At 40.5% G+C, this 16,424-nt stretch overlaps 2 protein-coding genes across 3 annotated transcripts in view; both read right to left on the reverse strand.

Moving 5' to 3' along the window:
- The window catches only part of LOC148673452 (aminopeptidase Q-like), a 34,891-nt gene extending 33,039 nt beyond the window's left edge, over nucleotides 1-1,852 (reverse strand). The window contains exon 1 of the mRNA XM_088629932.1: nucleotides 1,096-1,852. Coding sequence (XP_088486058.1) covers nucleotides 1,096-1,718 — 623 coding nt within the window. The 5' untranslated portion in view covers nucleotides 1,719-1,852. The remainder of the gene's footprint in view (nucleotides 1-1,095) is intronic.
- A 13,956-nt stretch (nucleotides 1,853-15,808) lies between these two features.
- Nucleotides 15,809-16,424, reverse strand: part of ap3s1 (adaptor related protein complex 3 subunit sigma 1) — a 38,367-nt gene continuing 37,751 nt past the window's right edge. Inside the window, exon 6 of one of the 2 annotated variants that reach the window (XM_088629918.1) lies at nucleotides 15,809-16,395. In XM_088629918.1, the coding sequence (XP_088486044.1) occupies nucleotides 16,267-16,395 (129 nt within the window). In that variant the 3' untranslated portion in view covers nucleotides 15,809-16,266. The remainder of the gene's footprint in view (nucleotides 16,396-16,424) is intronic. The other variant, XM_088629919.1, reaches the window with a different exon arrangement.

The raw sequence follows: 16,424 nt of genomic DNA on the forward strand, positions 1-16,424 counted from the left end.
GACTGCCAGATGGGCTTTCAGCAGCCCCACTCGGCATTTATGAAGGTACCAGCTCTGGCCTACCTTTGTGCTGAACACAGATGCCCAATGATGAGGCCACTCTCATTACAGAGGAGAGAGCTATGTATCCTCTTAACCTGGTGTTTGGAAAGTCTATGGAAGATTATCCTTTCTCCCATCTGCCCCCAACTTTCCAGCCTTAAAAAGTACATAAACCCTGCCCGCATGTCCACCCAGGAACAGCTTGATGTGACCTGCACCTTCCTGGGTGTGATTTAACAACTGTGGAGCTGGCATGGATATATCACCCAAAGGGGCAAAATATTTAACTGCCCTGAGAAACTTAGTGCACCACACTTCAACTGGGCAGCTGCCGGGAAAGATAAGGTCTGTTTGTATTATGCTAGTTCAGTCATGTTAGATTTTTCTTAAGGTTGCCACCCTTGTGTTTGTGGCATCACTGTTATTGTCTGAACTGTAGTCTAGGTGAGTTTAGCAGCGAGAAAGTGGGTGTTCATGGAGAACTCCCTGCTCTGGTATTGCAGATCTCCCCCTTGTGGACATAAGGACTCACTACATACTTCAGAAATATTCCTAGTCAAAAATAACCCACAGAGCTAGTGAATGTTAAAATATTTAAATCCAAACTGAAAACTGTATATTAATATATTTAAGTTGATAGTTTTTATGGAGAAAGACTTGAGAGATGTAAGCAGTATTGTTTTAATGTAATTTTAGACTACTACTATTTAAGTGATAAATGCAACTGCATTAATGAACTGCTTTTTCAAAATTAATTTTAATTAACATATATTTACAATATATTTATACACTAGATTTGCATGAATTACCTTTAATTGAAAAAGTTTGGACTGTGTGGTCCTGTGGAATTATTGTGTTTTAGATCGAACATGGACTTAACCAGCATATAAACGTTAATATAGTGTACCAGTCTTTAATGATCTAGTGGGACCCATCATTCAACAAAACATTTTAAAAATATAAGATATATGTTAAAATATATAATCTCAAAACCATCTGTTTTTTTTTTTCAAATAATTGAGAAAACAGAGTCCTTAAAGAGAATAAACTTACATGTCTTGTCCGTCTTCTGTATAATGAGAGACAAAAAGCCCAAGCCGTCTACCAGTACTCATATATCCGGAAAACCTGATTCTCAGTACGTAAAAACTACCTTCTTTTAGTGTCTTAGATAACTGAATAATCATATAGGAGTACACATCCGAATTCAGTATGTCTAAAACCTGTGGAACATCTGTTTCCCCATCTGTAACAACGTTAAGTTCAACTCCTGAGTTATTGAGTTTTTCGCTGTGAAGTACAATCAGATCCGTTTCTTGTTTGCAGGTGAAGGTGATGTTGATCTCACCGGTGAAAAGGTAATTGTCGTTATCATCGGGTTCCAGACGTGGCCAGAGCTCGAGGTGGTAATTTATAGGTGCCAAAGTCTGAGGAAGTCTGTGGCTACCCCAGATCTCGGGGACCGTTGGTGTGATTGTGGACGCAAGGATATAACCCTTAGTGGTAGACTCTTGATTTAGCTCTTCGTCGTGTGTCCTGTTTCCATAATCAATCCGTGATCTGGCGTAAAGAGTTGCCAAAGTTGTAAAGCCAACCAGCAAACCAGCGAAGAGTAGCGTGAAGAGTATTACCGCTGTTTTACTCAGATAAACGCCTGTTTTGGATTTGGGACCCATTTTTCTGGATTACAGTTGCGATGTGAGGTAGCTAAAGTCAGCGTTCCACTGCACAGCTGTAGTTTATTTATTTGAAGTTTTCTGGCATGTCCTGAAGTAGTACTCTTGGTTTGTACTGGGTGAGATGAAGTGGGCAGTACTTACCGGTTGACTCCAGCTCCCTCCTTTCACAGCTTGGAAGTGGAAACCTGCAACACCTGCACTTATTAAGACAGAATATTTTACAGTAGCAAACAATACTGAGTTAATTTTACTTAAAAAATTCGGAGAATCTGTACTCGAGAAAATGATACGTCCTAGACTTATTTTACTTGCTGTCCTTATAATTGCACTACACTGTTTGAAAAAGTAAAATTAGTTATAATGTATGGCTGCGTTATCATTATAACGCTCAAAACTAAGAACTATAGTATAATATATATAAAACTATATATAATATCAATTGAAACCCACAAAACGTGGCTTTAACGTAGACAATCGCTTTAATCCTAAAGGAGACTAACAATAAGTTAACACACCGAAAGTAAACTAGAGCACCCGGTTTTATTCTTGTACTGACGTGTAACAAAAAGTAAACGAAAATAAATTGAAAACAATTTAAATGGAGATTAACCCTGATGATGACTGACCCCTGAAATATTTGTTTTGCACATTAAGTATTAATTTATTACTAGAGAACTTTCATGTACTTGCTTCAAAATATTTAACTAAAAAAGTACTACTATCCTTCTAGCGGTTTCATTCCATGAGCTGTTACTGAACTGACCGAGTAGACAACAGATGTAAAAATAATAATTTTATGTTAGCATCTAGGGGATAGTGTGTTCCTTTTGGTTTTAGCATTACGGTAACGAAGCTTCTATTTTTACTTATAGATCTAATTCTTAGGTTACAGTTCTGATTTTAATGATAGACTTAGGTTTTACACAATTAGGGTCTGAAGAAATAACAAAAAGGTGCTGTTGCCACGCAGAAACGTTTAATACCACTAACGCAATCCAAATGAGATACATAGGTAAACATTTAGTGAAATGATTTGCAAATATATACGTAACATAATTCTACGTTTTGAGGCATAACTTCATAATGAACTTTATGTCACTTTAAGTCCCCAACAAATCTCCAAAATGTACTAGAATACCTGCTTTGAAGTGCCCGTATATCTTTGCCAGTAGTACAAATGCATATTTCTAAGCTCAAAATGAACGACTAAAAATGACTGGTTAAACCTGGTCCAAAATACAAATTTGCCACTGTCTCAATTTTTGGTTATGTACAGTAGTATTGTACAGCAACATAGTGTACAGTATGTGTAGCTAATCCAGTAGCCTCATTAAGTCTTTGTCTTCTTGGAGAAATAGTTCTGTTTACAAAATTCACATTGTGGTTAATAATACATTAGTTAATACATCAAGAAATGCATGCAGTCTTTTCAGATGTTTATTTTTTAGGAAAGGTAGGAATGCTCCGTTTCTGTTCATCCAACATTCTTTTAGTGATTCTGCCACATTTGTTTTTATCGTCTCTCCTGTGCCCAGACAGAGATGGTCAGAAGTGCGAGTGTTTGCACATATAGAAAACAAATTAGGAGAAATAAATACATATTTCATTTTCAAAGAATGTAATAATTAGTTTCCCTTAAGGCCTTAATTGTCATTGTTCAATAGGGACAGATAACTGGTATTATTGTGTATTACTGTAAAGGGAATTATCATTTCTTCTTACTTTTTGGAACTGCCACTAAAAGGCATGGGAGCAGTGAGAACAGATAATCCTCTCCCCTAAAGGGCACAGGAGTCTCAATCATCAAGCATTATTTTTGAAAGCACTGAGAATGAGCATTCATATGACAGACTCAATTATAATAGAGCTATAATTTAATACTAAATATATTAAATGAAAAATAACAATATCTCTAAGTATATCACTATCAATTGAATATATTAAATTATTGTGTTACATATAGAGATCTTAATATTTAAATATATTCTATATGTATTGTTAGAGCTAGATGGGGGATGGTCAACATTTAACTGTTACGTACTCCGAGGGAAAAAGTAGGAAAAGATCCTGTGAGGAGAGTGAGTGAGAAAACGTTATCCAAGTCCTGAGGCTAAAGCCAGGTCGGAGATCAGAAGCGGTAGGTCAGAAATCCAGGGAGTCACAAGAGCAAACGATAACTAACTAGAAACGCAGCTCATGCTGAGGAAACAATAGTGAGCTCAATAGTAAGCGAGGGCAAGTTGCAGAGTGGAAGTTTAAATAGACAAAGTGCGTGAGGTTAATTAGTGGGTGCTCGTGGGAATGCGACGGTGTCTGCGTGCCTGTGTGCGGTTTGTGACATTAACGTCAACAATTGCAGTTCTTGGGATCTTCAAAGCATGAAAGGAATTGAGGTGTTTATTGAGTGGTAGGGGGTCTGAGACACATGGCCAAAGGAGTTGCCTGGTTTATCTTGGTTAATTAAGATCTTGGTAAATCATCAAGTACAGTCATCAACATCACAGGAAAATAATATGAAATGACAGAGAGAGACGGACAGGTGAAACAGAACAGAACATAGGAGAGAGAAAAGGGAGACATCAGAGGCAAGAGGAGCTGGTTCGGACCACACTTAAAGGAGCAGATTCTAGTTAAGTATTTGAACCTGGTTAAGAAAGCTTGCTGTTCAGTTTTTTTTAAGGAAACTGATTTCTCTGTAAAGAATCCCTATCTTAAAGACGGTCTCTACTGGTTTTTGGATCGATGTTTTTAGAATAGGGACAGGGTTCCATTAATTTTGTAGCACCCAGAGTTTCAGTATAGAGAGGGAGATTTAAATCTAGGTCATTTTCTATTTTATTTGAAAGGCAGTTTTGAGAGAGTGTCTTTATTATCCCTGGGATGGGCAAGTTGTTTTACAGCAGCAGTGTTGGTGTACAGATGGACAGAATAAAATAAACAACACGAACAACGATATACTGTGCATACATATTTGCATAGAAGGTCAAGTGTTAAGTAACGATATGGCTACAGGTGTGAATGAGAACTGGAATCTGTTGGTTTTGGAGTTGGGGAGTCGGTATCTGTGTTCTGATGGGAGTAACTGGAAGTTATTAAACAAGGGGTGTAAAGGATCATCACATGGATTTCGCTTTACACAAAACATGTGAATGATAGATGGAAGAGATGTCACGCCCTCTGCAGCCAGAGGGCGCTCCTTCTCTGTCCTGTCTCTTGTTTCTGGTTCTTTGCTCTCCTTCCTGTGTTTCTCTCTCTTTGGGGCTATATATTTCTGGGTCTTTCATTTGCCTTCGCTCAGCATTGACGTTCGGATGTCCTGAAACCCGCCTAGCACCAGGTCGCCCCGTGTCCGCTACCTGAGGCCATAGGTTTCTATACGGCATTTCCTGAAAAGCTGAGCCCGGGCTAACCCCTGTCTCGCTGCTACGCATAGGGTCTTTTCGCTCTCCTGTCGTTCCACTGTTCGTCCTTTCTGACATCCTTGACAGGAGAGGGCTGGAAGATCAGCACCAATGACCTTCTGACATGTTCACAACTCTGCCCAGTTTGTTCTTGTCTCTCAGATTCAGGTTGCCAAACCAGCAGATCAGGGTAAAAGTTAGAACAGATTCAACGAAGGATCAATAGAACAAAATCACCAACGAAGTGAAATACTGAAGCTTCCTTAAGAAAAAAAGATGCTGTTAACCTTTTCTGAGGATCAGGTCAGTATTGGCTTTGAAATTAAGCTTGGAGTCCAAAACAGTCCCCAACTACTTGAATTGTTCTACTAGCTCAACTGAATCTCCCCTGATGAAGGTTAGGGTGGGAGTGTGGGTGTTTTTGTGTCAATTCTCATGTCTTTTGTCTTGGACACATTTAGCTTGAGGAAGTTTTGTTCACACCAGGTGGCAAACTTATGAACAATTGGTCCGTGGTGTCACGATCATAAGCCCCTCCTCTTAAGGACGCTCTGGCTTTTCCTCTTTTGTCCTGATTTTCCTGCAGCTGATCCTGTTCCAGCCCCTCCCTTTAAAAGCCAGACGCTCCCACCATTCCAGGTTCAGCTTTGGAAGATGGACACCCGGAAGCCCGCCTACCAGCTTGTCCAGGAGTGGCTCGATGGCATAGGCTTCGCAACGGCGTCCTGTCCATCTGGGTCCGGGGCTGGGTGCACCTGGCCCTGTTACTCCTTTTTATTCCCCTGACTCTTCGCCGGATCCCGCTCCAAATTTAAACTTTGTCTTGTCTCCATCATGGATGGACCACCCGTCTTGAACTTTTGCATTCCCCGGATTTTCCTATGTCCTCCCTTTGGACTTGTTTGCCTTGGAACACACCCCCCGCCCCGGAACACCAGCGCACCGTGGACACGCCCCCTGTTCTTTTTCCAGCCCCGATCCTTGTCTTTTTTCCCCGCGTTTGTCTCACTCCCCTCCAGTTTCTGCCATCTGCAGAGGGTCCTTAAAAACACTTTGTGACACGTGGCTCCACTCGTGTGCTTGAAGCAGGCTAACAATGACAGAGTCATCAGCAATTTGTTTTATCTCTCCCGTTGGTCTGTTTAGGCATTATATAGGATTTGCATACTTGGTAGCAATCTGTGTTTTTGTGGTTTGTCAGGACGTAGTCCTTGTGTGTAAATATAGTAGCTTGTAAGTTGTGTTGTGTGTTTTTCAGTGTGTTATTGTTATTAAATATTTGTGTAACCTACCATTCCTGATTTATTACTCTTTCACCAAAGCTGTGCCAATGAACAAAGAACTTCGGTGCTTCTAATTATATTAGCTACTCTGGTATATTCTTGGCATAATCTTTACAATTTAGGGACCAGGATAATTTATTTTACTAATTGATTATTCTGTTTGGTCTATTATCTGTAATTCTCTATTTTTTTAACTCCTTATTTGTAACGGTATAATATAATATGCAGATTTTTAATTTGGAATATCTTGAAATTATTTCCAGATCTTCGTTTACACAATTATTTCATGTGAAATTATCAGACCTTTTCAGTAATGAAAAGAGCAAGACAGAATTCTAAAATATTGAGACTGCAGGAGTGGAAGGCATCAGTACTGTATGTTTACTGTAAGTGACAGAGAGAGAGCTGCAATCAACAGATCTACAGTATTTTGGAAGGAATCAGCAGACAGAGTGAAGAGATGAGCAAGGTTAATGTCTACACACCATAATGTTTTCTGCCTGATTGAGAGGGAGGGGCTTGTGGAGAGGGAGGAATACTTGATGGGACAAGCTGTAAAAGAAGGATTAGTTGGCAGCTTTTGAGAAGTAACTGGGCATGTTGAGGGGTCTGTGATACTGGAGATTTTGGAAAAGGAAGAGTAGAGAATACAGGGGAAAAGGGAATTTGGAGAATGGACAGAGAGTAGGATTGAGCATTGGGCAAGAGCATGGAAGAGTTGTCTTGGCTAAATTACAGGCGGAGGGGGCTGAAGAATGTGTACTCCCACCGAACTATGAAAGACACCCGGGAACAAGAAGGGGATCACAGATTGCAGGGATTCTAGGACCTTGTTGTCTTAGCCAAGGAAAGGATGGCAGACTCAGGGCAAAAGAGGACTCTAGCCAGGAGTAGCGACCCACCTGAAAACCAGTGATAAAGACACAGAACCTTTCGGATCCAAGCTTCAGTAGATGGTACACCAGTTGAAGAGTTGGGGAGAGAGAGGAGAGCAGAAATAAGATTACACATCAAGGAGGATCAATCAGGGGAGGATACCACCTCGCGTCCTGAGGACATGTGCAGCCCAGCTGACCACAGTGTTTACAGACATCTTTAACTCCTCCCTGTCACAGTCCATGGTCCCCACCTGCTTTAAAAAAAACACTATTGTTCCAACCCCCAAAAAGACAAAAGTGACATGCCTGAATGATTACCGCCCAGTAGCATTAACATCTGTGTTGGTGAAATGCCTGGAGAAGCTGGTGTTGTCACACATCAACTCCTCCATCACAGAGTCCCTGGACCCCCTGCAGTTCGCCTACCAGAACAACAGATCAGTGGATGATGCTGTCTCCCTGGCTCTGCATACAGCCTTGGAACACCTGGACACTAAGAACTCGTATGTGAGAATGCTGTTTGTGGACTACAGTTCAGCATTCAATTCCATCATACCCTGTCAACTGGTGACAAAGCTCAGGGGATTAGGTCTGTGCAACTCTGTCTGCAACTGGCTGCTGGACTTTCTTATCGAGAGACCACAGGTGGTGCGGATAGGCAATAAAACATCAACACCACTCACCCTGAGCACTGGAACCCCACAAGGCTGCTGTTTGAGTCCAAGGTTGTACTCCCTATTTACTCACGACTGCACAGCAAGACACAGCAATAACCGCATCATCAAGTTTGCCGATGACACCACTATAATAGGACTGATCAGTGATGATGACGAGTCCACTTACAGGGATGAAGTTGTACAGCTGCTTAGGTGGTGTCATAGCAATAACCTGGACTTGAACATAAAGAAAACGAAAGAGCTAATAGTAGACTTTCGGAGACACAGGCCACACACTCACAGCCCACTCAGTATTGATGGAACGGAAGTGGAAACAGTCACCAGCTTTAGGTTTTTGGGAATTCACATCTCTAAAGATCTAACCTGGACTGTGAACACTGACTCTATCATGAAGAAGGCTCAGCAGCGCCTTTATTTCTTGAGGTGCCTCAAGCGATGGGGGATGCCAATACATGTGTTGGTGAACTTCTACCGCTGCACTATCGAGAGCGTCCTCACCAACGGGATCACCGTGTGGTATGGCAACACCTCTTCGCGAGAAAGAAAGGCACTGCAGAGAATGGTCAATATGGCCCAGAAGATCATCGGCTGCGGTCTCACTGAGATTAAACAGCTCTATGAGGACCGCTGCCGTGGTAGAATTCTGGCCATCACAGAGGACAGTCACCACCCAGGGCATGAGCTCTTCACCCCACTGCCCTCAGGCAAGAGATATAAGAGCATACGGACACTTACCACTAGATTCTTCAATAGCTTCTATCCACAAGCAGTGAGACTGGCGAACACATTTAGCCATCCCCCTCGGACCACACCTACACCATCACCTTCTACCTCATTGTAATTTATTTATTGTACGTCTCCAGTCATTGTTTACACGTCTGTATTGTTTACATTCAAACTGTCTGCATGTTTACTTGCACATTGTCTTGATGCACTGTTTGCACTTTGTTTTGTTTTACAATCGAGAGACTTTCTGTAAGTAAGAATTCCATTGTACCAGTACCGGTTACATATGGCAATAAAGTTCAAGTTCAGATACATTTGCAAGAAAAAGACTGAGAACCCTTTGGAATTCCCTGGTTTTCTGCATTAATTAATCATACAAATGTGGTCTGATCTTCAACTAAGTCACAATAATAGACAAACACAATCTGCTTAAACTAATAACACTCAAACAATTGTACTTCTTCTTGTCAATATTGCACACAATGTTTAAACATTCACAGTCCAGGCTGGAAAAAGTATGTGAACCGTTGTGTTTAGCAACTGGTAGAACCTCCTGTAGCAGCAATAACCTCCACCAAACATTTCCTATAGCTGCTGATGAGACTTACACAACAGTTAGGAGGAATTTTAGACCAATCCTCCATACAAAAGTGTTTCAGTTCATTGATATTTCTGGGATTCCTTGCGTGAACAGCTCTCTTCTGGTCATGCCACAGCATCTCAATTGGGCTGAGGTCTGGACTCAGACTTGGCCATTCCAGAAGATGAATTTTCTTCTGTTTAAGCCATTCTGTTGTTGATTTACTCCTGTGTTTCAAGTCATTGTCATGTAATGTAGCATCACTCAACTTCTATTAAGCTTCAGGCGACATTCTCCTGTAAAATTTCTTGATACAATTTTGAATTCATTTTTCCCCTTTGTGATAGCAAGCTGTCCAGGCCCCGAGGCAGCAAAGCAGCCCCAAATCATGATGCTCCTCCACCACGCTTCACGGTTGGGATGAGGTTTCGGTGTTGGTATGCAGTGCTTTTGTTTCTCCACTAAACATAGCGTTGCGTGTTTCTGTCTCATCTGTCCACAGAACATTGTCCCAGAAGCATTGTGGAACACCCAGGTGGTCTTTTGCAAACCTCAGACATGCAGCAATGTTTTTTTTTTTGGAGAGCAGTGGTTTCCTCCATGGTGTCCTTCCATTAACACCATTCTTGTTTTTCTTATACCGGACACATGAACAGAGACTTTGGCAAGTTCAAGAGATTTCTACAGGTCCTTTGCTGTTACCCTAGGGTTCTTTTTCACCTCCTTCAGCATTGCAAGCTGCGCTCTTGCCGTGATCTTTGCAGGACACCCACTCCTAGGGAGAGTAGCAACAGTACTGAATTTCCTCCATTTGCTGACAATTTGTCTTACTGTGGATTGATGAATGTCCAGTCCTTTAGAAATGCTTTTGTAGCCTTTTCCAGCTTTATGCATCTCTTCTTCTTCTTCTTCTTAGGTCGTCTGACATTTCTTTTGATCGGGGCATGGTTCACATAAACAGCTCTTTCTTGGGAAGAGCAGACTCTGTAAGTAACCAACCTTTCTGTGCCTTTTTTATAGGGCAGGGCACACCTCCAATCTCATCTCACTGATTGGAACACCTGACTCCAATTATCTTTTGGAGAAGTCATTAGCCTAGAGGTTCACATACTTTTTCCAGCCTAGACTGTGAATGTTTAAACGATGTGGTCAGTACTGACAAGAAGAAGTACAATTGTTTGTGTGTTATTAGTTTAAGCAGATTGTGTTTGTCTATTATTGCGACTTAGTTGAAGATCAGACCACATTTTTATATGTAATTAATGCAGAAATCCAGGTAATTCCAAAGGGTTCACAAACGTTTTCTTGCAACTGTAGACCTGGATCACTGTGGATTGCAGTTGTAGGTTTGCTTGAGTAGACAGACACTTCTGAGACTTGGGTAGGTGGGAAGTGGTTGGTAAATAATTTTGGATGTCAGAGCAGTAAAAAAGACAGGGGTTGTAGGGGACAGTTTTGTCCCCCTTTTTATGAATAAATGTTACAGTTGCAATTGTCATCTTCAATCTGTAAATACCACTCCGATTCAAAGTGAGTTGACATATCTTAGCTTGGAGGCCCTAAGATAACATCCCTCATTTCGTAAAGCACAGTATAAATTGGAAAAAAAAATCAGGATCTGATGATTTATGGGTTTTTAATTGTTCTAAACCCTGTTGAACCTTGGACTCAAATACGTGAAAAAGAGGCCAGTTTTGGCACCATGGCTGGGCATCTTTCCATAATCTCACAATTTAGTGACTTTAAAATAATTGGAAAAGTCTTACATTTGACATACTGTATAATCTAAAGTTATGTTTTTTTACAAACCATTTTCTTACTTCATATCTACTAATGCACTTCCAGACATGCCAAATATTTGTATCTGCAGATGTTTGATTCAGTCTCTGGTGAGTTGCTTTAATTCATTCACGGTGCTAAAAAATGAGGAGGCCAACATTGGATGCTAAAAACAGCTGGTTCTTTTTCCTGTATGCTCATGTTATTTAGATTTTCACTACCAAAAAAAATTAGACAATCTTTTTTGACATACAAAGTGATCTTTGTTTCATAACATCCTTTTGTATGGATAATTTGGAAAACAAAACAACTCACAGAATCGCGAGACATGACATAGATCTACTGTTTCATTTTTAAAATAAATGTTTTTAGATAAAAATTTTTAATCAAAATACAATTTAACACATCCTTCCAGCCATCCATTTTCTTACTGCTTCTTCCAATTCCAAGAGCAGGAGCCTATCACAGCAAGCAACAGGTGCAAAGCAAGTTACTGTTATACTGTGGCCCCTGTGTTACAAGGGCCATGGCGAGCTGAGTTTCAAACAAGAGAAGCTTCAGGAAGTCTTTGGAGCGACTCAAAGGCTTAAGTGAGGGGTGTTTCAAAATATGATGCAGGCTAATTGGAGAGGTTAGGTAAATGTTGGCTTCTTAACCAACTGTCTGTTGGTTCAGCAGAAAGGCAGGAGACCAGCACCTTGGGAGGGATGGAGCAGGCTGTCAGTAGAAAGAGACAGGGTCCGCCAGCGGGGAAAGACTGACAGAAAGTGGAGGTGGAAAAAGCTGGGGAGAAGATGCCTCACAGGAGACAGACAGTCAAAAAAAAGGTTAAAATGCTGCACCAGCAAAAAATGCTTTTCAGAGGGCTGGCTACTGCTAATCCGGAGAACAGCGAGAACCCTGCTGAGCCAGTGTTCAAATATTTTGTTAGGGGAAAAGGGCATTTGTTAGGGAAAGTGTAAAGTGAAAGCGAAAGCAAGCACAGAACGCTCTAGCTGTCAAGAACTGGTTCTGCAGTCCATGTTGGGTGTTGTAATACACCCTATGCGAAGTGGTGAGGGCTGAAGGAGACAGGAGGGAAAAACACACAGGGATTTAATGGTGCAATAAAGTAAATAGTGAGAGTTCGTGAGACAGTGAACAGGGAAATAAACAGCAGCAACCAAATCCGAGCAGGTCTAAAACAGGGTCAGACAGATCCATCCTGGGATGTGACAAGGTCAAAATCCCCTGGAAGGGGAAAACACGAACACACTAACATGGAGATCCTGGGATTTCGGGGCGAGGTCCTCTAGACCCAGGGCTCAGAAGTTGGAAATGTCGGCGATGAGGCCTATGCCCTCAGGCCACAGACATGGGGTGACCTGGTACAAGGCAGGCCTCACAACATCCACATCCTAATGTGAGCCCTAAGCCCTGGAGGCGCTGAGAATTAATAGGGGGAGACAACAAGGCACACCTGGAACACATACTGTAAATGATCACAAGGAACTATTGACAGGAGTAAATGGAGCGCCCTCTAGGGGTGGAATGTCGACTGTGACACTAGCTAACTGTCAGAGCGTTGATAAAGTGGGTCTAATGCCTTAATAGACAGTTTAATAGAACTTAATGTTGATAGAACTTGGTACTGACTGCACCAGGACAGGTGATCTATGAGAAATGTGTCCCCATCATGTTCGCAGGGGGAAGCTGAGAGCCTGTGTTAATGTTCATGTTACCCAGAGCAACGTCGGAATATGAGCTGCTCCCAGCCCAGGCATAACAGATACACTCTGAATGGAACACCATTGCATCACAGGGCAGATACAGACACAAACACAGACGTACACAAACTCACACATATATTTTTCCCAGAAGCCAATGGGAAAGCCAAGCCAACTAACCTACCAGCAATAACTTACCAGACTATAGGAGAAAACTGGAGCGCCTGGAGAAAGCCCAGGTGAGCACAAGTAGATCGTACTGTACAAACTCCACTATGTGCCACCGAAACTCCCCAATTTAATACATACAGTATGGAAGGTTATTCTCGAACAAAGAGTTAAATAATTACGTCATCACATTTCTGTGGTAAGAACAAAGTGATTAAATGGCTAAGGAAATTATATTTTCCACAACTGTCTATATCTTGAATTAAAATCATCTGTGTCCTGTGCTATGACTCACACTGTCTCTGGAATGATGTATGCCATTAGATGAGTCTTTCTAAAAGGCAAGAGAAAGGAAAACACTCAAGCAGAACAAAGGTAACAATTGCCTTTTTAAAATGTTAACAGCTCTAACTGCTTGGTGCATTTCTGCTATTCATCTCCATAAAGTAGTAAAACTATTCAACTATAACTTATAAAGTCTCAAAGGAGAATTTTTCACTGACAATACTGTTGCCAAATGTCTGTCATTGCTATTAAGTCAAGGCTGCACTTTAATAACTGATAATGAAAAGAGAAAACAGTTTTCCCTGAAGTATTTGGGGCAAACATCTTCTCTCTCCATGTAACTCAAATATAACTATGAAAAGAAGCTATGTTATACCCTTTAACATACTCAATTTTGTCTATCTGACTGTATGATGCAATAAGAACAATTTTAGAACACGCTGTCTAGAAGTGTGATGCCATTCTCCAGACCCCCTGTTGTCCTCTCTGGAAGATACAGTATATGCCCTGCCATGAGGGACCAGCAGCTTATGGTGGGCGGGGTCCGCTCCATACGCAGAAACTTCAAGGTACCTAAAGCTCGCAAATGCAAAAGCTTTACTGTACATATTTTTAGAAATTAAAAGAGAAATCCCACATGGAATGTGAGTTAAAGTTAAGCATGTAACGGTAATTGTGTTTTCCTAATGTCGGCAGACAAAGGTGATATGTTTGCGTATAGGTTTAAAAGCTATAGTGAAAGATTTTTAAGCAAGTTTAAAAACATTGACACTCACAGAGTCTCTAGTGGATTTTGGCAATGAGCAATTACAGCCTCAGGAGCACCAGCAAGAGAGAGAATCCTTGAGTCTGAGACTAGAGATAGACCTTATGTCTACACTCTGTAACTGTAAATGTCTTATCATATATACAGCATATATAATTGTTACATCAAATATGCCAAAACACTACATAACACCACCAAAAATATGGTCCACACTATTTGCCATGAGCTTTTCAACCTCTTTATAGTGCATTGTCCAGCACTCTAGTGGTAGCAGGCACTGTATGACTGTAATATCATTATTTCTTACCAGTGGTTTGCAGTACCAATGAGTGAAAGTAATTTAGCAATAAGAAATTAAATGGGTGAAGAAAACCACAGAAAACCTCAATGACCAACAAGAGCGCACGTACCCGCGTGCACACATATAATAAAAACAGCACTGAGGACTTTCCATTTCAGTGAGAAGGGTGAGCCTGTTTAGTTGAGCAAAGCAGATGTGAATTAATTGGTTGAGCCTTGATACAATTCACAACTTTGACAACAGAGTCTAACAGATTCTCAGGCATTTTCATGGCTGCCAAGGCCTCGCGGTGGATGCTGGAGTGCGTCCACTTCATATCTGGAGCAACCTCTCTAATTCGTGCGACTACACAGCTGTGTCTGCCTGTTAACGCTCTTGCACCGGCTGTACAATATCCGATGCATTTTATCCAGTCAATGTCATTCTCTTCGATAAATTCATTCAGAAGCTGAAATATGTGCGCTCCTGTAGTTCTTGTTGGTAGCAGCTTATGGAACAGAAAGTCCTCATGGGACAGGCCCTCAAACTCATATCTAACGTAAACGAGCAAACTGGCCAAATCAATGGGATCTACAAACTCATCTGATTGCAGTGAAAAGCATCTGCTCATCTTAATGTTGCTCTATCAACGTACTTTTGATATCATCCGCCATGTCAATAATTCTATGAGTGACTGTTTCTTTCAGGGGGGGCAGCAGGTCGAGCTGTTTAGCAGCTTTTTCTCCACACATAATACGTGTCAGCTCTTTTGCCAACAGTAAACAAAGTTCTTCACAAACAGTGTGGGGCTTACCTGCTTTAGCAATCCGCAAGCTTGCGTTTTTCCCCATTTCCATTTCAGGAGTCCGTCTCAGAAGTTAAAAGAAGTTTTTATTTCATGTGCAACGGAAGGAAAACACAGAGAAGCTCTGTATTTTTCTCAAATTAACCTAGAACAGTCCTTAAATATTTTTTTCTCTTATCCATCACGCTTTCCTGTGCTCACAAGATTGGCATTGTTCCAAAGTCATGCACATTCTCCTACCTCCCTATTTGCTGGAGATAACTTTTTTTAAATACAATTGGTCATTATTTCATATAACAAAGGATTAAAAAAAACTTAAAAATGGAATATAATATTTTAAACAATGCAATTCCATACAGCACAAAGAAATCAGTTGTTTGCAATTTTTGTCAGAAGCAAAGACATACATGTATTAAAAATTATATGTGCAGTACTCAACAGCTCAATTACTTTGAGTCTGCCAGCCCTGAAATGTCATAACATATTTTTATGATTAAAAACATTTCTCTGAATGACTCTGCAAATACAAATGTAAGAAATGAACAGTTTTGTAGGGGTGCTCATTTTAATACATTCAGAATGGGACTTGAAAAAAGTAATTCCCAACTTCTTTTTTGCCTCATATGAAAACATTAAAAATAACATTGTGAATACCACATCGAGGAAGTACTATTAAATTCGATTTTTGAGGTACGGGTATCAATAAATAAGAAAAAAAATGAAACCTTAAAATAGTGATTAAAACAGAAGAACAAATGTTTGAATACTTTATTGTTCTGCAGTAACAACAAAAACAACCCCCTACATGCAAAGATTGAAGTAAAACAGCAAAGAAAAAATGAAGGAAAAAATACATCTACATATAAAAAACAGATTGATTTATATAAGAATAATTTGTTATAACTGTTTTTACAAAGTCCAGGAAATATTTTAAACACTTTTTTGTATTTTTAAAATACTGTAGCAGCCAAGACAATGACATGCCTTTTCAGGGGCAGAGGAGTGTAATTAAGAAACAGTGTAAGAACTCTCAAATTACTTTTAAAGAAAAAAGCAAGGCAGATAACATTCATTTTCCATAACACAAAACAAAAAGAATCACACAGTACCTTCAATTTTTTTTCTCTGATAAAAGTTAAATATGTTTCTTTGATTTGGTAAACAAATTGCATCGTAAACATTGGTGAAGCAGTGTACTGGAAGCAGCCACGTTATTTAAAGGAGGGCAGATTTGGCACTTTTATGCTGATATCTCCAATATTAATATTTCGGGGGATTTCAGGAAGGTTCATATTCTTTACAGCAGACACAGCCCTTGCCGGAGCCCCTGCTAGACCAGCCTGCACACAGAATACAGACACAGTTAGGG

Source organism: Lepisosteus platostomus, chromosome 4 (assembly GCF_059453375.1).
Source record: "Lepisosteus platostomus isolate fLepPlt1 chromosome 4, fLepPlt1.hap1, whole genome shotgun sequence".
Taxonomy (NCBI): Eukaryota; Metazoa; Chordata; class Actinopteri; order Semionotiformes; family Lepisosteidae; genus Lepisosteus; species Lepisosteus platostomus.